The following is a 25,814-nucleotide window of genomic DNA, read 5'->3' as shown; positions in this document are numbered from 1 at the left end:
TGAAAACCCTCTCTCATTCATTACTGGACGGAATGTAAACTGGTTCAATTACTTTGGAATCACTTTGGACAACTGACAGTATCTAGTACAGCTACACATAGGTATATTCCTTTCAAAGCGCAAATAGAGGAGATATCCATAATAAACAAATATTAACAGAGCATTTTAAAAAGTAACTATTGAAAGATAAAAATTAGGTTATTTTTTATTATCTTTCTTACTAGAGCTACGAAATTTTAAAAAAACAATGAATTATTTTAAGTGCAGCATATCACAGTAAATAGTGGTGGCCTAAAAAAAAAACAATTCATCGCTTTTAATATCTCAATAAATAACTGAGGCCAGAAACTTGAAATGAACAATATTTTATAAATAATCTGTTTGCACAGTTACCAACAGACCTCAATGCTGTAAGCCCTGCAGGGACAAAGTAGAGAAAAGCCTGGCCAAATGCCAACAGCTTCACCTTTTTGCTGAGATTCATGTTGTCCATCTTAGCCTTCAGCAGCTTCATCTTATTCATAGTTATTGAATTTTCAATTATCTGTTGTCCAGAAGGAGAAGGCTCAATTTCTTCATCTTCATCCATATACAAATTATACACAGAACCACCACTGCAAAGAAAGTAGTAATTACTGCTGAGATGCTTCTGATACCTGCTCAATGACTAAAAATATTTATGTGCAGATGTTGCTAATGATAAAAGAATAAATCTTGCCAATGTAAATTCAAGGCAAATGTATTTCAAAAAATATATTTCTTAGAAGAAAAAAATCAATATGGACCAATAGCATGATGTAGCATTACTGACAATCTAGCACAGCTAAGCTTTTCTGAAGTCAGTGCACCACCACTGAAGGTCTTATGCCACCTACTACCTCACTCCCACAGAAGCAAAATCCATCTTCACAAAAATGCCCTGATTTCATTTTATCAGCCATGGCTGATAATTGTGAGACCTAGACCTAGGCTGATCAGAATTCCATTTAACCTTAATGAAAAAGAAATTGACACAGAAGCCAGATTTTCATTCATCCTGAGAGGATTTTCACTAAAAGAGAACTTGCACAGGTATCATCAGAACATTATCTGTTCTTAAGAAACAAACAAAAAATAAAATTAAAATAACAAGATTTTTTTCAGTGTTTGGAAGCATAACCCCCTAGAATAGCATGTATTTTAAAATGAAAAAAGAAACCCCAGTCATGACACAAATTATTATATATGTAAAACATCTGAATTACTGATCAGTCTCCATGACATTTATTGATACCTTAACAGAATTCTTTGGAGCACCTTGTCTTTGACTTCATAATATAATGGCATTTATCACACTATCCTCATATTTAGATTTATACGTCTATCTTCCTTCCCACTCCCCCATATGTAAACAAGGTGAAAACGGATATTGGGCCTTACTCATATTCTTGGTCTCAGAGCCTGGCACAGTGCTTGGTACATAGCCAATAAATATTTCTTGAACTGAATATAAACATGAATGAAGTTTCACTCAGCTTTTTCAGTAATAGTAAAAGGTAAAAGGTTTGGGAAAAACATAAGTTCAGCACATTTGTAGAATGACAAAGATTTTACATAGAGCAGACTAAGTATAAGACACCATGTCTGATTAACTTACAGAACTAAAGCATGTATCTCTGCTAAAGTATGAGGGTTAACAAAATTTCCTGTTTTATATGATTGTAGGAAATGGAAACAATGTAGGATAACCTTAAATAATAAGGGTGTATTCCATAACACTTCTGAAGTGTGTACTACCACCACACAAAGGCAATGTGTGGACAGCCCCATTCTTAAAACTTTACATGGTGAAATGATGACATTTTGAAATCACAGATTAACTACCTATATAGCAGGTATGGGCATCAGAAGGAATGATAGCAGGAACATGTCTCCATAATCAATTTAGTCCCTAGTGTTCGACTTGTGACCATCACCACTTCTACCTACTGTAGATGCCCTCCACAGTATGGAAATTGACACAATGGGAACAACACTAATATTGTTAACACTTACTGAATGCTACTCTGCCAGATTCTTTTTACATGCTATTTCTAATTCTCACAAGAACTATATAGGTGATATTCATTTTATAAATGACGAAACTACAAATGAGAGAGGTTTTACTAAGCCTGTAAATGTGGACTTAAGATTCACATCCCTGCTTCCAAAGCCTATTCTTTGTACTAATTCCTGCCGCTCCCTCAGGCACTGAACAGATTTTACTGCCTCATGCCTGTGAACCCAAGTAAGTGCCAGAACTTAAGAGTATGTGGGGGCAATTGTCTTGACGTTAACTATACCTGAAAAGGAGGGATGAGTGATTTTTGCCAGTTCACCCTTGGAGTTAGAAGGAATGACTCAAGTATTTTCTATCCTTGGTCAACTTGCAGTATTTTAAGTACTTCTCTCAACATCCTATGGTTATTTTAACTTAAAATATTGAACATTGAATACTGAAAGAGGTTTCTGATTCAAATTTCTTGTCATAAAAATTGGTCCTTTAAAGTTTTCCCATGGAAAACAGTGTGTCTGTGTGCCTGGGCTTGCATGCACACATGTATGTATGTATATACATATATTTGTAAAAGTACAATCATGACAACTATTTTAATGGATGCATTTTGGAGGGTAAAAACACTTTTAGATTCACTTAATGTTTTCAAAGAACCACATTACCATGTTTTCTCACAGAACAAATTTAGAAGTCAGTTAAAAACCAATCAATTTCTTTCAAAATGGAAAAATGTAACTAGACTAGGATAACATAGTAATTTATAAACTTAATCCATAAGTATCTTTTTTGTATTTAAATGTTCCAAATATTTTCTTAAGTTTCTAGATAATTTCTTGAATGCTATATTTAACTTTTTCTGAATCTTTTAATCTAATAATGTGATTAAATACAAGACATGGGCAAATGAATATTTATTCCAACATGAATATTGTTCATCCAGAAGCCACATACTCACATGACTGTCACAGACAACTTACCATGTAATTAAAACTGTCTTGCATTGCCTCCTTTAATTTCTTCCCACTTAATAAAGCAATAAGGTGGCATGATTAACTATAAAGGTTCAAGGTTAAAAAATGACTGATACTAGATTTTGTATTAGAATGAGCTTAATTAGCACCCTGTCTTCCTGTTTCCTCCCTAGAGCAGGAGTTGGTAAACTATGGCCACAGGCCAAGTTCATTCTATCACTTATTTTTGTGTGGTCCACAAGAATGGTTTTGACACTTTGAAATAGTTGAAAAAAATAAAAATAATATTTCATAATGTTAAATTATATCAAATTCACATTTGTGTCCATAAATAAAAAGTTTAATTGAAACATTGCCACACTCACTGGATCACATATTGCAGATGGCTGCTTTTACATTACAATGACAGAGATGAGTAGCCCCATTAGAATTTTATGTGGCTGTCTCACTGCTTTGCACTGTGGCTTGGCACACTACAAAGCACAGTGGCACAATCATAATTCAACAGCATTTTAAAAAAAGATTTTATTTATTTATTTGATAGAGAGAGATCACAATTAGGCAGAGAGGCAGGCAGAGAGAGAGGAGGAAGCAGGCTCACCGTGAGCAGAGCGCCAGATGCTGATGCCGGGCTCGAACCCAGGACTCTGAGATCATGACCTGAGCCGAATGAGCCCAGGACCCTGATATCATGACCTGAGCCGAAGGCAGAGGCTTTAACCCACTGAGCCACCCAGGCGCCCCAATTCAACAGCATTTTGAGTGCCATGTGTATCACTGTACCATGACACTGACACACACACCCAACATGTCAACAAGAAGAGAGGACTTTGAATGCTTTAGTTAAAAAGACAAAAAACAAAAACAAGATGAATGCCACAGTTTTAAGGCACAATAGAGAGTGGACTATTTTATTGTCAATTACATGGCAAAGCATTATGTTCATTATGCAATGACACTATAGCTACGTTAAAGAAAAACAACTTATTTGGACGTTACCAGAATGAGAATTCATCACACTATTCCCAAGTTGCAGGGAAGTGTCAGGAAAATTGCAAAAATTTAAAATGGAATATCTCATCAAAGTAGAATTTCTTTGCAAAAAGAAAAAATAAAAATGAGACTGCAACCAAAATAAGCTTTCAAATGGCTAATTTACTGGCTAGCTAGAAAACCTGTTTGCCAACAGTGAATTAATTAAACTATGCTTGAACATAGTAATTGAAGAACTATGTCCAGAGAAAACAAACTTGTTTAAATAAAGACTACCCCTTTGGCAAGAACAATTTCTTAAAGAACTGATAACAATGGAAGCAACAACAATAGTCAACTAAACAAGGCAATGATTTGGAATTCTGTTCCTTGGCTTTTGATGAGTAAACATAAGTTACTGGTACTGTTCAGTTGTTTTTGTGTATCAGGGCATCAATACCAACTTTGAAGTTATGGAAGAACAAAGGCCCTATCAATAGTCTGCATAAAACGACTGGAGGTAAGATTTTCAAGAGTTGCTAAAACACTAATTCAGTACAACTTGAAGTGAAATCTCCTACAAGTGATGGAGTAAAAATATGTGTGAACAGTAAAAAAAACAAGGTGGACAAATTTACAATGCTAATGAAAACCTAAAATATTAAAAGGCTATGGTTACTCGCTGTATCATGCATTAGCAGGTATTGGGGGTAAACATCTGCATCTATTATGTATTCTTGAACAACAGTAAACTTTTTTGGTTCATGGACTTAGCCATCTGTTCAATGTCGTGACTGTAATAGTTTTATTATGATTCTTTAAAGCTCAGGGCTAACATCGAATTTTTCTGAACACGAAGAATCACCTTCACCTAAATGCTTCTGAAAATTAGTTTTTGCTGTGGACTTAATGTTTCTTACTGAATTCCAACTGAAATAAAAACCAGAATAGTGCCCCTATAAGAAACTTATACTTAAGTAATGTCATTCTGATGACACTGATATTACTTTGAATCACATGTAATAGCATGCTTTCAAAAGTTAAAAAAACAAAAGAACATTCCCACACAAATTTATAGGGGGCATGCTTTGTAAATTTCCATATTTCAAAATCCATGTAAATGTGCAACTGAGCTCCACCTATCTTTTTTTTTTTAAGATTTTATTTATTTATTTGACAGACAGAGATCACAAGTAGACAGAGAGGCAGGCAGAGAGAGAGGAGGAAGCAGGCTCCCCACTGAGCAAAGAGCCTGATGTGGGGCTCAATCCCAGGACCCTGGGATCATGACCTGAGCCGAAGGCAGAGGCTTTAACCCACTGAGCCACTCAGGCGCCCCAGAACTCCACCTATCTTGAAGTGATTCATATGCAATGTAATGCCATGCTAAAGGCAAACAGCAAGAGGACACTGTATTGGAATTCTATAAATGCCTTCCAAGCAATGAATATGTTCAATTAAAATCATAAGCTTATGGACTGGTATCAGTACTTTGGCAATGTCTGTGTAAAAAAATTTTTCAAAGGTAAAATACATAAGATCTCATTACAGATTCATATTAAAGGATGAATTTTTACAACTGATTTTGCAAGTCTAATGGGCAACACTAGCCTGCAACCTCAATTAAGTAAATTATTACCCCCCCAAAGCATTCAATTCTCCTCTTTCATGGATCCAAATCATAAACACACACAAGTACTCAATTATCAATTTTTTTAATTTTTTTAAGAGAGTGCGTGTGAGGGAGGGGCAGAGGGCGAGAAAGAGAGAGAACCTTAAGCAAGCTCCATGCCCAGGTTGAATCTCAAAATCCTGAGATCATGACCTGAGCCCAAATCAAGAGCTGGGCACTTAACCAACTGAGCCACCCAGGTGCCCCTCAATTATTATTATTAAATTATTAATTTTATCAGTAAAAATTATGTGGAAATTCTTCTCTGTTGTTATGTAAGTACTGACACAGTACCCTTGATTCTATCCCTTGGCCTGAAAATCCTAGAATAGTTACTATTTTAATGACTTATTAAGCCAGAGGCTTCCATCAAGATTAAACAATAACCTTGTTGTTTAACCCTTAAACTGTCCCTGCTCCCTTCCCCCAGGGGACTTACTTAAAAACAAGTCCCGGAAACCAGCCCCAGGTAACAAAGTTCAGATACAAGGGTGGGTCAGGCCAGGTGGAGACATCCGATTAGTGGGGGGATGCATACTGTCTCCCTAGCTACCGAGGAGTATGGGCCTCGCCCTTTGGGAGACTTTTGGGTGCCAATTCTAACGAAGGTGATAGGCTAGGTCAAATGTCTACTATAGGGTAAATTGTAATCCAATTGGTCACTTATGTGTGACCTAACATGACTGTGGAGTTTCCTCTGTGTGTTACAATCTCATTGGCCACTTGTGCGTGGCCAGGTCCAACCACATGGCCTTTGCCCTTGAAAGCTAGTCTGTAAAACAGAGAAGGGTCGCCCTCTCTTGTAAGAGGTGCGGCCCTGAACGTTCGGTTTGATTCTTGATGCCTGGCAAGGAATAAAGCTTTGCTTGACCTTTACTTTATATCAGTCTCGCTCCTTTAATCACGGACCCATTATGGGGGGGGGGGGCATATCACTATTTGGCCCTTAACAAAAAAAGTTTGCTGCCTCCCTGCTACAGAGTAAGAAAGCCTCTCCTACAATAGTCAAGATAAATGTCATTCAAAGTATGGACAGGAAAAAAAGTTTTCTACTCTCCTTTCTCACCCATCCTTATCCCTTGTCCAATTCTGGTAGGTGAAAAGAACGGAAGAGAAAAGTTTAAAAAAAAAATCTGGGGAGGAAAACTATAATTTCAATTGAAATCCTCGGCAACATCTGGGCTATGTCTTAAACACCAACAGAAGCTGGCTGAGGAGAAACTGAGGTAAAAGGAGAAAATGACATTTCAAGCAAAAGGTAATGGCATAATGAAGGGGAGCTGGAAAATGGATAATGACAGGTTGTAAAAGGCCTTACAGGAAAAACTAAGGAGCTTGGATTTTCTCCTTCGGAAAAGGGAGCCAGAAGAGGATGTTCAAAGGAAGGAAATCAAAACAACAGTGAGCTAGCACATAGGGAGACTGGCATGAAAAAATTCTATTTGTGGTCCAAGTAGGAGGCAATGGATTAAGGCTGTAGCCCTCATCCCTCTTCTCTACTTCTGGACTACATGGTTGTGGTTACTATGTGCTTACTACTATACTTTGTAGTAACCAGATCCTAATAAGTTAGTCAGCAGTCAACACCCATTTGTCACACTCAGCTCTCAAAGAATGAGTCTAATCCTTCTTCCACATAACTTGTGGTGGGCAGAATGTAAAGGAATCCCCATGATTCTCAATCCCTGGTGCTCATATCCTGTATACTCCCCTACACTTGAGTGAAAAATGACCTAGGACTTGTTTGCAGTCAACACAATATGGCAAAACTGATTTTTCAGATGTTATTTAGGTCCCAAATCTGTTGATTTGAGTTAATCAAAAGGGAGCTGAGGGCAGCCTCTAGGCAAAAGCCAGGAAAAAACCCAGGGCCCTCAGTCATACAAGTGCCAGGAAATGAATTATGCCAAGAACATCATTAAGCTTGAAGTAGATTTCACCAGGGCCTCCATATAAGAATGCATCTTTGCCAATGCCTTGACTGTAACTTTGGGAGACCCAGAGCACCCAGCTGACCTGTGACTAGACTCCTGAGCCACAGAAACTGTTCTCTAGACTACAAGTTCTTTTTTCTATAATTTTTTCTATTAGCTTTACATACTGTGGGACTGAATTTAGGCACTTGTATCACCAAAGGATCCCCAAATAGCCAAAGCAATATTAAGAAAGAAGAACAAAGCTGGAGGTATTACAGTCTCAGATGTCAAGATACACTACAAAGCTATAATAATCAAAGCAGTATGGTAAGTGACACAGAAATAGACACATAGATCAATGGAATAGAACAGAGAGCCCAAAAGTAAACCCATGCTTATAGAGTCAAGTAATCTACAACAAAGAAGGCAAAAATAAATCATGGGGGAAAAGACAGTCTCTTCAATAAGGACAACTACAAGAAAGAAAGAAAAGCAAGCAAGCAAGCAAGCAAGTGAGAGAGAGAGAGAAACTAGATACTTTCTTACAGTCTACACCAAAATAAACTCAAAATGAGCTAAAGACCTAAATGTGAGACCTGGAACCATGAAATTCCTAGAAGAAAACACAGGCAGTAATTTTTTTGGCATCACCCTTAACAAAATTTTTCTAAATATGTCTCCTCTGGCAAGGGAAACAAAAGCAAAAATAAACTATTGGAACTATACTAAAATAAAAAGCTTTTGTACAGTAAAGGAAACCTTCAACAAAACGAAAAGGCAATCTACTGAATGGGAGAAGATATCTGCAAATGATATAACCAATGAGGGGTTAGTAACCAAAAATATATAAAGAACTTATACTATTCAACAGCAAAAAACCTCACAATTAATCTGATTAAACTTAGTTATCTATAATACTTTTCCTTCCTTGGTCTGCTTGGAAAATTCCTACTCCCTTTTTAAGTTCCCTTCTTCTCAGAGTTTGTCCCTAACTCCCCACCTTTCAGGCAAAATGAAGACCTTCTTATCCGGTTTTCCAGAGATGTTGATATATTTTTGTAACAACTGGTTAAGAATATATTATAGATATAGCTACAGCAGACTGCATGCTCCACAAAGGGAGGGACAGTCATCTTCGTAAGCCAGTACTCGTGTACAGACTGGCTAAAAAGTTCATTAAGTGTTTAGTGGCTTAAAGTGAAAGGCAATAAAGAATCAAAGTAAGACAGAGTACACAGAAACTTACAGATGACCTTTTCTTATTTCCTAATTGTTCTATTGCCTAGTTAAGTACCTTTAAAGTTTAGAATCTAAAGCTAAGTATGTTGGAGTTTTAAATCAATTTAACAACTCCTCTTCCTTTTACAGAGCAGGAGAACAAGACCAGAGAAGTAGAGAGATTTATCTGCCTCTAAGCAGCAGAGTTGTTAAATTTTGAATTAAAAAAAAAAAAAAACAGCAACTCTAGGTTCAACTCTATTATGTCTAGGCTATACAATAACAATAACACACTATTATACCAAGACTCTGTAATCAAGTCAGCATCTTACAGTTTCATAACTCTTGTTAAGAAATAAGTCTTAATAAATATATAGTTTTGGGGCACCTGGGTGGCTCAGTGGGTTAAGCCTCTACCTTCGGCTCAGGTCATGATCTCAGGGTCCTGGGATCAAGCCCTGCATTGGGCTCTCTGTTCAGCTGGGAGCCTACTTTCCTCTCTCTCTCTGCCTGCCTCTCTACTTGTGCTCTCTCTCTCTCTGTGTCAAATAAATAAATAAAATCTTAATATATATATAGTTTAATAAGTAATATACTAATAAATATATTATTTTTATTATTAATAAATATACTTCAATATAAGTAAATGAGTATAAAAATTCTACTCCATAAAGAAATTTCAGTTTTATAAATTACTCTCCAAATATCAATCATATGAAGGACAACTTCAGAATTAAACAGTTGGGCCAGGGATTGGGGAGAATGCATGAAATTTAGTTAGTCTTATGAATATAAGATTATTCTGAAAACACAAAATAAACATTAAGATTTATGGAGTATATCATACAGTGTTCTCCTTTTCAAATTGAGACATGCAAATGAAAACCTATTTACCTTAAAGATTCAGATAATGGTGTTAAAGTGCCATCTCCCCTATCTACTACACGAAAGAAATTCAATTGATCTCCTTCTCGGTATACCAAAAATGTAACTTGTTTGTTGCAGGAGGTCTTCTCCCAGACCTCATCTCGACTGGAATCCATGTACTCAGCCATCTCCCTAAGTGGATCTTCCATAGGAACTACAAATGGAAAAATTGATAAACAAGTCTTGAATTTATATCAGGTTTTATGCATGTTGGTACAGTGACAGGATATAATGTGCTGAATTAGAACAACATATACATGATGGTCTTTAAAGAAGTTTCTCGCCTTTTTTTTTTTTGCAATGTTTTATTTTTTTTAATTTCTATTTATTTTTTTAATTTCTTCTCAGTGTTCCAGAATTGTTTATGCACCACACCCAGTGCTCCATGCAATACGTGCCCTCCATAATACCCACCACCAGGCTCACCCAGCCTCCCAGCCCCCGCCCCTCCAAAACCTTCAGATTATTTTTCAGAGTCCACAGTCTCTCATGGTTCATCTCCCCCTCCAATTCCCCACACTCCCTTCTCCTCTCCATCTCCCCATGTCCTCCGTGTTATTTCTTGTGCTCCACAAATAAGCGAAACTATATAATAATTGACTCTCTCTGCTTGACTTATTTCACTCAGCATAATCTCTTCTTATAGTTAATACAGCATTCCTTATGTTGTACTAACATGAAAGAAACAAAACGCATTATTATGTTATTACATACAAAGACAGGGCTTAACTAAATACATTAGTATTTTCCTGTGCCACTAGAGTCTGTGTAGTTGCTGATTCTATGACATAATTACCTAAGACTATTTTCACTTCACATGTCTACTTCCTATATTTTCCAATATTGTTACATCAATAATTTAAAAGCAATATAAATTCCACTTACTTAAGATTTTAAAAAAAGGACACATACACATAACTAGGAAACATTATGTTGGAAATTAGAAGGAAATGAATCTCCTTTTTTCTTTCTGGTTTTGGATTCTTCTTTGATTTTGGTTTTACATTCTTCTTAGAGCTGTTTCTTGACATGAAGTTAAGTAATTAAAAGTATACAACAATTTAGAACACAAAGGGGCCCGTGAGTGTACTGAAACGGGCATGTGTATAATGGGTAGCACATTGTTTCTTGAAAGCATCCTCCCAGGACTCCCAACTGTCCTGAAGTGTACCCATGTGTCTAGTCAGAGCACAAGAACTGAGACAAAGCCCTGTACTACTATAGGCTCTTCTGGCCTCAAGTCATCCTCTGGTTGATATTACAGGCATCATTACAACCTGCTCGTGTCCACAGTAGCCACAGATTCTGCTCCTGTGGGCAGAAGGGACTCAAAGATTGCTGGCTCATAGGTTTAATGTTCGAAAAGACTCTGACCCCAGACTTAAGTAATGATTACAGGAAAAAAGTTGACTCCCAGAAACTCTCATGTCAAACTGCAGAAACATTTGTTCTTTCCTAAAAGATGCAACAACTTCTCAAATTCCCTAACTTTGATTCAAGTAGCTTATTTATTAACAGAATCACAGTACTGTGCTAACCTTTTAAAAACTTACAGCAATAAGAAATACAAAACTGGGAAAGTAACAAAGTAGAAACATTAAAGATGTCCCCAAATCCTAATCCAATACCACCATCACTAAAAGAGAAAAAGTAGAAATATAGTAAGATTTAGCTTATTTTGTAAAAATATTTGGATGTTTTGACCAACTCTTTCATAGGCACAAAATGTGCAAATATTAAAAGACATGCTTAAAATAAGTTCTTGCCATTTTTTAGATAATGTTACACGTTCCACATTACCTTAAAAAGAAATAAAATCTATGTTGCTGCCACTACTAAAGCCGTGCAAAGGCTTTACCTAAATCAACATGGTGTGTCCTATATCAGGAGGCTCTGGGATTGAGTACATGCACCACCTATGTGGTATATGCACACACCTTTTCATAACAGAAAAACCAGTCTGATTTCACCAGGTATAACACACTGTATATGTACTATAAGATAAAATTTAGTTTTAGAAAGGATTTTCTATGCTGTTTGATATTTTTAAAACTAAGTATTACTGAACTCATGGTATTTTCTAAACCATAACTTTCAAGTAAGACTAAATAGCCAAAAGGGGCGCCTGGGTGGCTCAGTCATTAAGCAACTGCCTTCAGCTCAGGTCACGATCCCAGGGTCCTGGGATCAAGTCCCACATTAGGCTCCCTGCTCAGCAGGAAGCCTGCTTCTTCCTCTCCCACTGCTTGTGTTCCCTCTCTGTCAAATAAATAAACAAAATCTTGGGGGGGAAAAAAAAGACTAAATAGCCAAAAAGTATGGTTTCTCAAATACAACGTGAAAAAGTTGTAGATCTGGGTATCATTTTTAATCTTCACAAAGTTTTCAATGATACATGGAGACAACAGCAAGCTTTTAAAGAAGATGATTCAATAAATTACAAAACACAGAGATAAAATTTGACTTGTGGAAGAAATAAAGCAGGGCGGAATCAATAATTAAAATATGACACCCTTCCCCAAATGAGGCCCACAGGAGCAAGACTTCTCTGAGCAGTCTAAGGGTCCCTCTTCTTTGTGGGGATTCATGTGAATCAGGAACCCAGGCAAACACTCCCAGTTTTTCCAATGCTTAGAGCTCTCTTGTTAATCAAGTCTCTGCTCACATCATCTCTTCGAAGGCCCTTCCACAATCATCCTCCTAGAATCCTACTTTCACAGACACTGTCCCAACTCCCTTATTTCCTCCACAGCACGGGCAACTGCCTGATATGACTTCGAATCTTTTCATCTTTATTGTGGGCACTGTCAGTAAGCAGAAACTTTTTCTTTCATGGAACACTGCACTGAACATCTAGTAGATACATAAAATAAATTTGTTAAATGAATGAAAGACCTCCAGGGACTGCTCACCTTCTCTTTTTTTTCCCTATTTACAGGGCTGTAATTTTAATATGGAACATATGGTGAGGTCTTTTTTTTTCCATGTTTCTTTTCTTTTTTTTTAAATAGATGTACACTTTTGAAATTTAAATTCAATTAATTAACAAATAATGTATTACTAGTTTCAGAGGTAGAGGTCAGTGATTCATCAGTCTTATATAATACACTGTGCTCATTACATTACATCCCCTCCTTAATGTCCACCACCCACATTCTGAAAAAGGATTCAACAGGGCTGCAATAATATCTATAAACCCAAATGCATCAAAAACCAGGTTAACAGGCAACTTTAGAATTGGCTAACAGGCAATTTCAGAATTTCTGTAAAAATCATTACATCCAGAGTTGAAGACTCAGTGGGTAAAAAAAAAAAAGAAAAAGAAAAAAGCAACAAACTGGTATGAACTTACACGATGATAACAACATATTCACACAATACTATTCATTTCCTTTCCCTCTCTAGTGACATTTATTTTTAAATATCCCTGGATTGAATCAGGAAATTTTTCTGAAACCTGAGGTTCTTCTGCACATATATGCTTTACAGAACAATGCTTAGAAAAACAAATGCTGTTCTAAGACCTAATAGCAGAAAGAGAACCTGATTAAAACTTGAGACTATAGGGCGCCTGGGTGGCTCAGTGGGTTAAGCCGCTGCCTTCGGCTCGGGTCATGATCTCAGGGTCCTGGGATCGAGTCCCGCATCGGGCTCTCTGCTCAGCGGGGAGCCTGCTTCCTCCTCTCTCTCTGCCTGCCTCTCTGCCTACTTGTGTTCTCTGTCAAATAAATAAATAAAATCTTTAAAAAAAAAAAAAAAAAAAAAAAACTTGAGACTATAAAAATACCAACCGGCTTGAAAATTATTATTGTCAAATTGCTTTAATGTACATGATTCTAATTAATGCTTACCTCTTCTAGTATTTATAGGTCCACCACGCATAGCCAATACCAGCTTCAAGGTACAACCTTCTGATATGCTGTTAACAGAAAAACAAACCATCATTATCAAAGCACATTTGGTGTTAGACATAGACATAATTAAGTACTAGTTTATCAGGCATCATACTCACCCTCTATAATATAAAAAAGATACAGCAATATGCATAAATATAAAATGTTAACTTAATTACTTGTATAAGTAATGAAAAAGTATGTTCTCATAAGCTAAATATGACATGACACCTCAGTTTAGCATCTTCATTTCACATGTAAAAAAAAAAGAGGCTGTAAGAAGTTTTCCAAGACCCAAAGTGTTAGAAAACAGATCTATTTAGTAAAAGAGAAAATAGAAAAACAGCAAATCTACAATATCTACAAGCGCTCCCAAATCCCAGTGCTCTTCCAGATATTTCACATCGCCTCTGACTCTTCTGTTCTTAAGAAAAGAGTGAAGAAAACTATGGCAAGAACCTAGATGTCCATCAACAGATAAATGGATGAAGATGTGGAATGGAATTCTACACAGCCATCAAAAGAAATGAAATGTTGCCATTTGCAATGACGCTGATGGAACTAGAGGGTATTAGGCTGAGTGAAATCAATCATGATCTCTGTGATATGAGGAATTTGAGAGGCAGGGCAGGGGGCTGTGGGGGGAAGGGAAGGAAAAAATGAAGCAAGATGGGATCAGGAGGGAGACAAACCAAGAGAGACTCTAAATCTCACAGAACAAACTAAGGGCTGCTGGGGGGTGGGGGGGGGGGGTAGGGATAGGGTGGTGGGGTTATGAACATTGTGGAGGGTATGGGCTATGGTGAGTGCTATGAAATGTGTAAGCCTAATGATTCACAGACCTATACCCTGGGGCAAATAATACATTTCATGCTAATAAAAAATAATTTAATAAAGGAAAAAAGAGTGAAGAAGTGCATGAGAGAAGGGAGAAAGAAAGACAAAAGTCAAATAATATATCTACAATCACTGGTGCATATACAGTGTCACTTAGTAATAGAAGGAGGGCTTGATGAAAAATGAAGGACTTGGTGAAGAGCAAAACTCTCTTATCCAATACTCTTTTTTTGTCTTTATCAAGTGTATTTTATGTTTTGTTTTATTATTTTTAATTCTAATTCCAGTATAGTCAACAGTGTTATATTAGTTTCACGTGACAATATAATGATTCAACAATTCTACTGATTACTCAGTGCTCGTCATGGTAAGTGTCCTCTGAATCCCCTCCACCTAATTCGCCTATCCCCCCGGCCCAACTCTTCTCTGATTAACCATCAATTTGTACTCTATAGTTAAGAGTCCATTTCTTGGTTTTTCTCTTTTTTCTTCTGCTCATTTTTTTGGTCCTCAAATTCCACATATTAGTGAAACTATATGGTACTTGTTTTGCTCTGACTTATTTCACTTACGATTATACTCTCTAGCTCCATCCATGTCATTGTAAATGGCAAGATTTCATTCTTTTATGGCTGGATAATATTCCATTGTATATACAGCACATCTTCTTTATCCATTCATCTACCAGTGGACACTTGGGGTGCTTCCATAATATGGCTATTGTAGATAATGCCACTATAAATATAGGGGCACATGTATCCCTTTGAATTAGTGTTTTTGTATTTCTTGGATAAATACCCAGTAGTGCAATTATTGGGTTGTAGGGTAGTTCTATTTTTAATTTTTTGAAGACCCTCCAAACTGTCTTCCACAGTGGCTGTACCAATATGCATTGGTACAGTGCAGGAGGATTCCTTTTCTTTCCACATCCTCACCAACATCCACTGTCTCTTTGTTATTAATTTTAGCCATTCTAACAGGTGTAAGGTGACATCTCACTATAGTTTTGATTTGCATTTCCCTGATAATGAGTGATACTGAGCATTTTTTCATAAGTCTGTTGGCCATCTGGATGTCGTCTTTGGAGAAATACCTATTCTTTAATTGAATCATTAGGTTTGGGCGTGCTGAGTTGTGAAGGTTTTTATATATTTTGGATACTAACTCTATTGGATATGTCATTTGCAAACATCTCCCATTCAGTAAGTTGCTTTTAGTTTCATTGATTATTTCCTTCACTGTGCAGAAGCTTTTTGTTTTGGTGTAGTCCCAAGAGTTTATTTTAGCTTTTATTTCCCCTGCCTCAGGAGACATACTTTAGAAAAATGTTGCCACAGCTAATGTCAGAAAAATTACTGCCTGTGCTCTTTCCTAGGATTTTTATTCTTACCCAATTCTTTTACAAAAATGAAAAAAAAAAAAAAAGGAAAGTAGTCAAGTGGGAATGGGCCAATATCAAAAGAAAAGAGCACAAGGCAAGTTCAAAAGAGAGGGATCTAAAAAGGCAGGGGATATATAACTTGGTGTGAATAATGAAAAGATAAAACAAATAATCAAAGGAAAGGATCAGGTAGTTGGCGTACTGAGCCAACATATCTTAAGGTGCAGGATTTACATTTAAATCTAGGGGTCACAACTATTCAGAAGAGACATGATACAAGGATTTCCCAAGAAAAACACTGATACATGGAGTTATAATACTGAGCATCTATAAAACAGCTAATATTTAATTACACTCACTTGTAATCATTCAAGCAATAATCATCTTCAAGTTCCATGTTATTCCAAATTAAGTGCTGCTGACAGATGGGAATACCTTAGGGGAAGGTTATAAAAATATGGTTATAAATTCAATAGAATCTTCAAAAGAGTATGATACAAAGCTCTTCTATTAAAGGACTACCTAATGATAAACATACTTCTAAACTGAATGCTAAGTGCTTAGCTAAAATTGACAGAATCACAGATAAAAGCTATGGTTAAAAGTAGATGGAATCCAGTCCGCTAACTTTAGAACGGTGTTTTAGTAACTCTCTATTCTTCAAGCCAAGTATAACATTAGGGAGCACTTTAAAGGATAAGTATCATGAAATCAGCCCTGAAGCATTTAAGATTTAAGGTCTATAAGACTGTTCTCAATGCTACAAAGTACAGTCTTCATTCAGTTATATGCAGTTTGTTAAAAGTATATTGTAAGCAGCAGTGGAGATGAAATGGGTTAAGGTTGTTAAAATATACAAAATTCTCTTGGGAAGCCTGGGTGGCTCAGTGGGTTAAAGCCTCTGCCTTCAGTTCAGGTCATGATCGTAGGGTCCTGGTATCAAGCACCGCATTGGGCCTTCTGCTCAGTGAGAAGCCCGTTACCTGACTCTCTCTGCCTGCCTCTCTGCCTATTTGTGATCTCTGTCAAATAAAAAAATAAATAAAATCTTTATTAAAAAATATATAAAACTCTCACTATAAAATAATTAAGTCATAAAATACATAAAATAAAGTATAACATGGAACTATAGTTAATAATATTGTATACCTGAAAGGTGCTATGAGACTAGATCTTAAAAGTTTCCATCACAAGAAAAAAATTTTATAACTATGTATGGTGATGGATGTTAACAAGATTCATTATCCTGATCACTTATCAATAAATACAAATTTTGAATCATTATGTTGTACATCTGAAACTAGTATGTCAATTACGTCTAAGTTTAACTAGTATTTCAATTATATCTAAGCTTAAAAATATAGAACATTTAATTTAGTTTACTGTCCTTTTGGGGGGGTGTATTCCTAAAATGTGTTCTCAAGTAACATTATTTAGTGATTAACATGTCATCTTTCATAATGCTTCTGAATGGAAGTCATTAATCTTGAAAAGGGCAGAAAATTAATTTCCAAAATAAACATTAATGTACTAGAAAATTCCTTCCACCTTAGCATTTGTATGTGACTGTACTTTAACATGACAGACTCTTTTGTAGAGTCTGAACACTAATTACAGAATAATTCAATACTTGAAAAAAAAACTATGTTATAATTTTCAATACTGGAAATTGTAGTCTATAAGAGAGTTTATTTGTATTTCTGTGATGTTAAAGAAATATTAAAAAGACTCCATACACTAGCATAATTAACCTTTTTCACTTGTTTTTTTTTTTTTTTTTTGCAAAGTACACATTAGACTTCCCAAAGAATATTTGGACTATACTAGTCAGAGAGTATTATCTACTCAACAGGACATTTAATGGATACTGATACTGATGAAAATCTTTTTTTAATATCTCATATACTGTCTTCTCAAATTACTTTTTCTTATGATACTAAAACTTGACAAGAATAATAACAGTGGTGGGGCCTCTGGATGGCTCAGCCAGTTAAGCATCTGCCTCTTGATTTTAGCTTAGGTCATGATCTCAGGGTCCTGAGATCAAGCCCCTCATCTGGCTCTGTGCTCAGCATAGAGTCTGCTTGTCCCTCTCCCTCTGCTCCTCCTGATGCTTACACTCTCTTTCCTTCTCTCTAATAAATAAATGAAATCTTTAAAAAACAAAAATAACAGTGGTATGTATGCTAGTCTGCATTATTATAAGCCAAGCACTGTTAAAAGTGCTTGACTTCTATCATCATACTTTAATTGCAACCACAATCTTGTGAAGTGTGCATCAATATTATGTTCACTTCACAGGTTATAAAACTGAATGAAGTACTGAGGAGTATGTAGGTGGCTCTGCCAAATAAGCATCCAATTCTTGATTTCAGTTCAGGTCATGCTCTCAGGGTTGTGAGATCGGGCCCTGTATGGGGCTCCATGCTGAGCATGGAGACTACTTGAGATTCTCTCTCTCTCCCTCTGTCCCTCTCACTTCCTTTCTTTTAAAAAAATGAATAAATAAAACTGAATACTGACAGACTGACACACAGAGTAGGCGGATTTGAGATGTGAAGCCCCCACAGGCCAACTCCAGTTATCAGACTGGAAATGTTAAAATAACTATGATTATTTTGCTAAAAGCTCTAACAGGTAAAGGAGATAGCAAGCAAGATTAGTTGGGCAATGTAAGCAGAGAGATGGAAATTCTAAGAAAGAAAAGGAAATGCTGGAGAGATCAAGAACACCATAACAGAAAGGAATAATGCTTTTAATGGGCTCATCAGTAGACTGGACACAGCTAAGGAAAGGATATATGAGCTTGAGAATAATAAAAAACATGAACAACTCCATGCCCACAAATTTGATGATCTAGATGAAAAGGGCAATTCTTCCCACACAAAACACACAAAAAAGAGATAATGTGAATATTCCTTTATCTATTAAACATAAATGGAGTCAGTAAGTAATGACCTTGAACAAAAAGCACTGAGGCCAGATTGTTTCACTGGTGAATTCTACCAGATATTTAAGAAAGAAATTATCCAATTCTCTACAACTGATTCCAGAGGCAGATTGGATACATCCTAATTCATTCTATGAGGCCAACATTACCCTAATACCAAAACCAGATGAAGACATTACAAGAAAACTACAGACCAATATCTCTCATGAACATAGATGACAAAAAACAACAAAATATTAAATGAAATTCAACAGTGTATAAAAAAGAATTATGCAAACCTTGTTGATCATTCAAAAATCAATGTAGTCCATTACCTCAAAGGGCTGAAGAAGAAAAATCTCATGATTATATGAACAAATGGAGAAAAAGCAAATCCAAAAGTCATCCATGATAAAAATCCTCAGCAAACTAGAAATAGAGGGGAAATCCAACTTGACAAAAACCCTATATATGTAATGGCTTAAAATTTAAAGTTTTCCCACTAAGACTGTGGAAAAGGCAAGGATGTCCCCTTCTTACTAATGCTTTTGAATACTGTACTGGAAGTCCTAGCTAATGCCAGGATTAGCTAAAAATAATAAAAGGAAATAAAAGGTATACTGATAAGGAAGAAATAAAACCATCTTTGCAGATGACATGATTGTGCAGAAAATCTAAAAGAAACAACAACAAAAACTATTAGAACTAATAAGCAATTATAGCAAAATTACAGGACACAAGCTTAATATACTAAAGTTAATCACTTTTTTATATACCAGTAATTACCAAGTAGAATTTGAAATTTATAATATATTGGTGTGGTGCAAAAATAATGAATACTGTTATGCTGAAAATAAATAAAAAATAAATTTAAAAAAATACCTATATCTTAAAAATATATATGTAGATTACCATCTACATTAGCACCTAATAAAAACAGGCATAAATCTAACAAAATATGTATAAGATCCATATGCAGAGGGGGAGGAGCAAGATGGCAGAGAAGTAAGAGATCTAAATTTTGTCTGGTCCCAGAAATTCAGCTAGATAGTTATCAAACCATTTTATTTTATTTTATTTATTTTTTTTTAAAGATTTTATTTATTTATTCGACAGAGAGAGATCACAAGCAGGCAGAGAGAGAGGAGGAAGCAGGCTCACAGCTGAGCAGAGAGCCCGATGCGGGGCTCGATCCCAGGACCCTGGGATCATGACCTGAGCCGAAGGCAGCGGCTTAACCCACTGAGCCACCCAGGCGCCCTCAAACCATTTTAAACACCTACAAACTCAACAGGAGTTTGAAGAGAAGAATAGCAGCAACTCTATGAATAGAAAAGCGACCACATTCTGGAAGACAGGATGTGCAGAGAAATGAATCTGAGGTGATATATGGGAAGATAGGCCCAGGGGGGAGGGGCTGGCTCCTGGCAAGCAGCAGAGCAGTGGAACACAAAATTGGAACTTTTAGAAGTCTGCTCCATGGGCTCCATGGGGCGCCTGGGTGTCTCAGTCGTTAAGCATCTGCTTTTGGCTCAGGTCATGATCCCAGTGCCCTGGGATTGTGCCCCGCACTGGGATCCCTGCTGAGGAGGAAGTCTTCTTCTCTCTCTCCACCCCCGCTGCTTGTGTTCCCTCTCTTTATGTATCTCTCTCTGTCAAATAAAATCTTAAAAAAAAAAAAAAAAAAGAAGAAGAAAAAGAAGTCTGCTCCATTGAGGGACCTCGCTCCAGAGGCTAAGTGGAGCTGGAGCCCTCACTGGGACAGTGTGGTCTCAGGACCTGCAGGGCCACAAAAAGACCAGTGGTGTCTAAGAATGGCAGAGCTCCCAGGTATCAGAGCAGGGAAGCCAGCTGCAAAGACAAAGCTGAGAAAGGGGCTTTAGAGTTCAGAGTTACCTTAAATCATGATATGAGGCACAGTCATGCAACTATTCTTTGAGCAGGGACCCCACAAGTAGCAGATCTGGGGAGAACACCCCCACTTACTCCACCAGGAGGAGTAGCATGGGAGCACACTGCAGGAATCTGCTGGGCTTGAAGACTCAAAGGAAATAAAAAGTATACCGAATCTGCTGGGTTTGGAGGCTCCAAAAGGGGCAGTGTGCCAGAGACAGAAATGCTCGGTCACAGGCCAGGTGAGCTTGGAGTGCAGTCGGAAGCCAGGGAGACAGGATTGACTGCTCTTCTCTGAGAGCTCACTGAAGAGGGAGGCCCTGAGCTCTCCACTCCTCCAGGGCTGGAGATTAGGGAGCTGCCATTTTCATTCTTGTCCTCCAACGCTGTACAGAAAGCATTCAGGGAAGAAAAGCTACTAAAAGCAAATGCAAGCAGATTGCTTAGCCTGGTCCCTGGCAAGGGCAGTGCAAATCCGCCTCCTGCAAAGACATTTTAGTAACTGGCCCCTCCCCCAGAAGATCAGCAAGAACATCCAGCCAAGACCAAGTTTAACAATGAGAACTGCAAACCACCAGTGCTGCGGGAATACAACACATAAAATTTATGGCTTTTTCCCCATGATTCTTTAGTCTTTCAAAGCTATATCTCTTAAATTTTCCTTATTTTTTTTCTTCTTCTATCTTTTTAAATGTTTCCATTTTCCTATTTTAACCAATTTTAACTATCTTATCAATACCTTTTTTAAAAAAATTATTGTTTATTTTCAGCATAACGGTATTCATTATTTTTGCACCACACCCAGTGCTGCATGCAATCTGTGCCCTTTATAATACCCACCACCTGCTACCCTGACCTCTCACCACCCGCCCCTTCAAAAAAATTATTTTTAATTTTCATTTTTATACTTATAGTCTATCCCTTCATTCTGTATAACCTTATTTTTCTTATACATATAAGTTTTTCTTTCCTTAAAATTTTGGGATGCAGACTCTTGTAACAGACCAAAATACACCCTAAATCCACCATATGGCTTTGTTCTACTCCCCAGCCTGATGACATTCCTTCCCTTTTTTTTTCCCCAACAACTTATCACCTCAATTCCTTTTTTAAAATCTTTTTAAATTTTCATCTTTATAGTCATATTCCATCCCATCATTGTGTTTACCCTTATTTTTATATATATATAGAAGTTTTTCTTTCTTTAAAATTTTGGGAGGCAGTTTTGTCTAACAGACCAAAATATACCCCATATCAAGTGTGTGGCTCTGTTCTCTTCACCAGCTAAATAATTTTTTTCCCTTCTTCTCCCCCTGGTTTTGGGTCTCTTCTGATTTGGTTAGTGTATATTTTTCTAGGGTCAATGTTACCCTTTTAGCATTTTGTTCTCTCATTCATCTACTCGTCTCTGAATAAAATATTCTTCTCTGGATTAAAGGCAGAAAAACTCACCTCAAAAAAACAACAAGAGGCAGTACCGACTGCTGGAGATCCAATCAATACAGATATAGTAAGATTTCATAACCAGAGTTCAGAATGATGATTATAAAGATGCTAGCCAGGCTTGAAAAAAGCATAGAAGATACTAGAGAATCCCTTTCTGGAGAAATAAAAACTAAAATCTAACCAAGTTGAAATTTAAAACAATATATTAATAAGGTGCAATAAAAAATGGAGGCTCTTACTGCTAGGAAAAATGAGGCAAAAAAAATGAGGCAGAAGAGAGAATAAATGATATAGAAGACAAATGACAGAGAATGAAGAAGCTGAGGAAAAGATAAACAACTATCTGGATCATGAGCGGAGAACTCAAGAGATAAGTCATACCATAAGACAGAATGGTATTAGAATAATCGGAATCCCAGAAGAAGAAAGAGAGATGGGCAGAAGGTATACTGAAGCAAATTATAGCAGAGAACTTCCCTAATTTGGGGAAGGAAACAAGCTTCAAAACTCAGGAGGCACATAAAAACTCCCCTCAAAAACAATAAAAATAGGTCAAAACCTCATCATCTTATTAGTAAAACTTATTAGTCTTAGTGACACAGAGAAAATCCTGAAAGCAGCTTGGGACAAGAAGTCTGTAACATACAATGGCAGAAATCTTAGACTGGCAGCAGACTTATCCACAGAGACCTGTCAGGGCAGAAAAGACTGGCAGGATATATTCAGAGCACTAAACGAGAAAAAAATTCAGCCAAGAATACTATATCCAGCTAGGCTGTCACTGAAAATAGAGAGATAAAAAGTTTCCAGGACAAACAAAAACTAAAAGAATTGGCAAACACCAAACCAGCCCTAGAGGAAATATTGAAAGGGGTCCTCTAAGCAAAGAGAGAGCCTAAAAGTAACAGAACAGAAAGGAACAGAGAAAACATACAGTAACAGTCACCTTACAGGTAATAAAATGGAACTAAATTCGTATCTTTCAATAGTTACCGTGAATATAAATGGACTAAATGCTCCAATCAAAACACACAGGATATCAGAATGGACAAAAAAAAGACCCATCGATATGCTGTCTGAAAGAAACTCACTTTAGACCCAAAGACACCTCCAGATTTAAACTGAGGGGGTAGAAAACCATTTACCATACTAATGGACATCAAAGGAAGCCAGGGTGGCAATCCTTTTATCAGACTAATTGATTTTAAACCAAAGCCTATAATAAGAGAGTAGGAAGGACACTATATCATACTGAAAGGGTCTGTCCAACAAGAAGATCTAACAATTTTAAAAATCTATGCCCCTAACATGGGAGCAGCCAACTGTATAAACCAATTACTAATAAAATCAAAGAAACACATCGACAATAATACAATAATACTAGAGGACTTTAACACTCCCCTCACTGAAATGGACAGATCAGCTAAGCAAAAGATCAACAAGTACATAAGGCTTTAAATGACACACTAGACCAGATGGACATCACAGATATATTCAGAATATTCCATCCCAAAGCAACAGAATGCACATTCTTCTCTAGTGCACATGGAACAGTCTCCAGAACAGATCATATCCTGGGTCACAAATCAGGTCTCAACAAGTACCAAAAGACTGGGATCATTCCCTGCATATTTTCAGACCACAATGCTTTGAAACTAGAACTCAACCACAAGAGGAAGGTTGGAAAGAACTCAAATAGATGGAGGCTAAAGAACATTCTATTAAAGAATGAATGGAAAAAATAAAAATAAAAAAATAAATGTCTCAACTAGGAAATTAAAGAAGAATTGAAAAAATTCATGGAAACAAATGAAAATGAAAACACAACTGTTTTGGGGATGCAGCAAAGGTGGTCCTGAGAGGAAAGTATATAGATTTAAAAACCTTTCTCAAGACACAAGGAAGGTCTCAAATACACAACCTAAGCCTCCACCTAAAGGACCTGCAGAAAGAACAGCATATAAAACCCAGCAGAAGGGAAATAATAAAGATAAGAGAAGAAATCAATGAAATAGAAACCAAAAGAACAGTAGAACAGATCAACGAAACTAGGAGCTGGTTCTTTGAAAGAATTAATAAGATTGATAAACCCCTGGCCAGACTTAGCAAAAAGAAAAAAGAAAGGATCCAAATAAATAAAATTATGAATGAAAGGGGAGAAATCACAACCAACACCAAAGAAAAACAATTATAAGAACATACTATGAGCAACTATATGCCAGCATATTTGACAATCTGAAAGAAATAGATGCATTCCTAGAGACATATAAACTACAAAAACTGGAGAGGAAGAAGTAGAAAACCTGAACAGATCCAAAACCAGTAAGGAGATTGAAGCAGTCATCAAAAATCTCCCAAATAACAAGAGCCCAGTGCCAGATGGCTTCCCAGAGGAATTATACCAAACATTTGAAGAATAATTAATACCTATTTTCCTGAAACTGTTCCAAAAAATAGAAATGGAAGGAAAACTTCCAAACTCATTTCACGAGCATTACCTTGATCCCAAAGACAGGCAAAGACCCCATCAAAAAGAAGAATTACAGACCAATATCCCTGATGAACACAGATGCAAAAATTCTCACCAAAATACTAGCTAGTAGGATCCAACTGTACATTAAAGGATTAGTCACCATGACCAAGAGGGATTTATTCCTGGGCTGCAAAGTTGGTTCAACATCCATAAATCAAACAATGTGATACAATACACTAATAAAAGAAAAAACAAGAAACATATGATACTCTCAATAGATGCTGAAAATCCATTTGACAAAGTACAGTATCCTTTCCTAATCAAAACTCTTCACAGTATAGGAATAGAGGGTACATACTTCAATACCATCAAAGCCATCTATGAAAAACCCACAGCAAATATCATTCTCAATGAGGGAAAACTGAGAGCTTTTCCACTAAGGTCAGGAACACAGCAGGGATGTCCACTATCACCACTGCTATTCAACATAGTACTAGAAGTCCTAGTCTCAGCAATCAGACAACAAAAAGAAATAAAAGATATCTGAACATGCAAAGAAGAAGCCAAACTCTCACTCTGCAGATGATATGATACTTTATGTGGAAAACCCAAAAGATTCCACTCAAAAACTGAGAGAACTCATATAGGAATTCAGTAATGTGTCAGGATATAAAATCAATGCACAGAAATGTTGTATTTCTATACACCAACAAGACAGAAGAAGAAATTAAGGAATCAATCCCATTTACAACTGCACCCAAAACCATAAGATACCTAGGAATAAATCTAACCAAAGAGGTAAAGAATCTGTACTCAGAAAACCATAGAGTGCTCATGAAAGAAACTGAGGAAGACACAAAGAAATGGAAAAACATTTTATGCTCTTGGATTGGAAGAACAAAATTGTGAAAATGTCTATGCTACCTAGAGCAATCTACACATTTAATGCAATCCCTATCAAAAATGCCATCAACTTTTTTCAAAGAAATGGAAAAATTATCCTAAAATTTTATATGGAACCAGAAAAGACCTCAAATAGAGGAATGTTGAAAAGAAAAACAAGTTGTTGGTATCACAATTCCAGACTTCAAGCTCTATTACAAAGTTGTCATCATCAAGACAGTATGGTACTGGCACAAAAACAGACATATAGATCAGTGGAACAGAATAGAGAGTCCAGAAATGGACCCTCAACTCTATGGTCAGCTAATCTTCGACAAAGCAGGAAAGAATGTCCAGGAAAAAAGAAAG

At 36.6% G+C, this 25,814-nt stretch overlaps 1 protein-coding gene across 6 annotated transcripts in view; it reads right to left on the bottom strand.

Moving 5' to 3' along the window:
* The window catches only part of ZFAND4 (zinc finger AN1-type containing 4), a 93,817-nt gene that overhangs the window by 22,422 nt on the left and 45,581 nt on the right, over nucleotides 1-25,814 (bottom strand). For 5 of the 6 annotated variants that reach the window (XM_032313053.1, XM_032313051.1, XM_032313056.1 and 2 more), the window contains 4 exons: nucleotides 16,182-16,257; nucleotides 13,563-13,630; nucleotides 9,679-9,865; nucleotides 467-614 (listed from right to left, as the gene is read on the bottom strand). In XM_032313053.1, the coding sequence (XP_032168944.1) occupies nucleotides 467-614; nucleotides 9,679-9,865; nucleotides 13,563-13,630; nucleotides 16,182-16,257 (479 nt within the window). The remainder of the gene's footprint in view (nucleotides 1-466; nucleotides 615-9,678; nucleotides 9,866-13,562; nucleotides 13,631-16,181; nucleotides 16,258-25,814) is intronic. The other variant, XM_032313057.1, reaches the window with a different exon arrangement.

This window comes from Mustela erminea, chromosome 14, assembly GCF_009829155.1.
Source record: "Mustela erminea isolate mMusErm1 chromosome 14, mMusErm1.Pri, whole genome shotgun sequence".
NCBI lineage: Eukaryota > Metazoa > Chordata > Mammalia > Carnivora > Mustelidae > Mustela > Mustela erminea.
The sequence above is the reverse complement of the archived record's forward strand: the minus strand, read 5'-3'. Positions and strand labels throughout refer to the sequence as shown.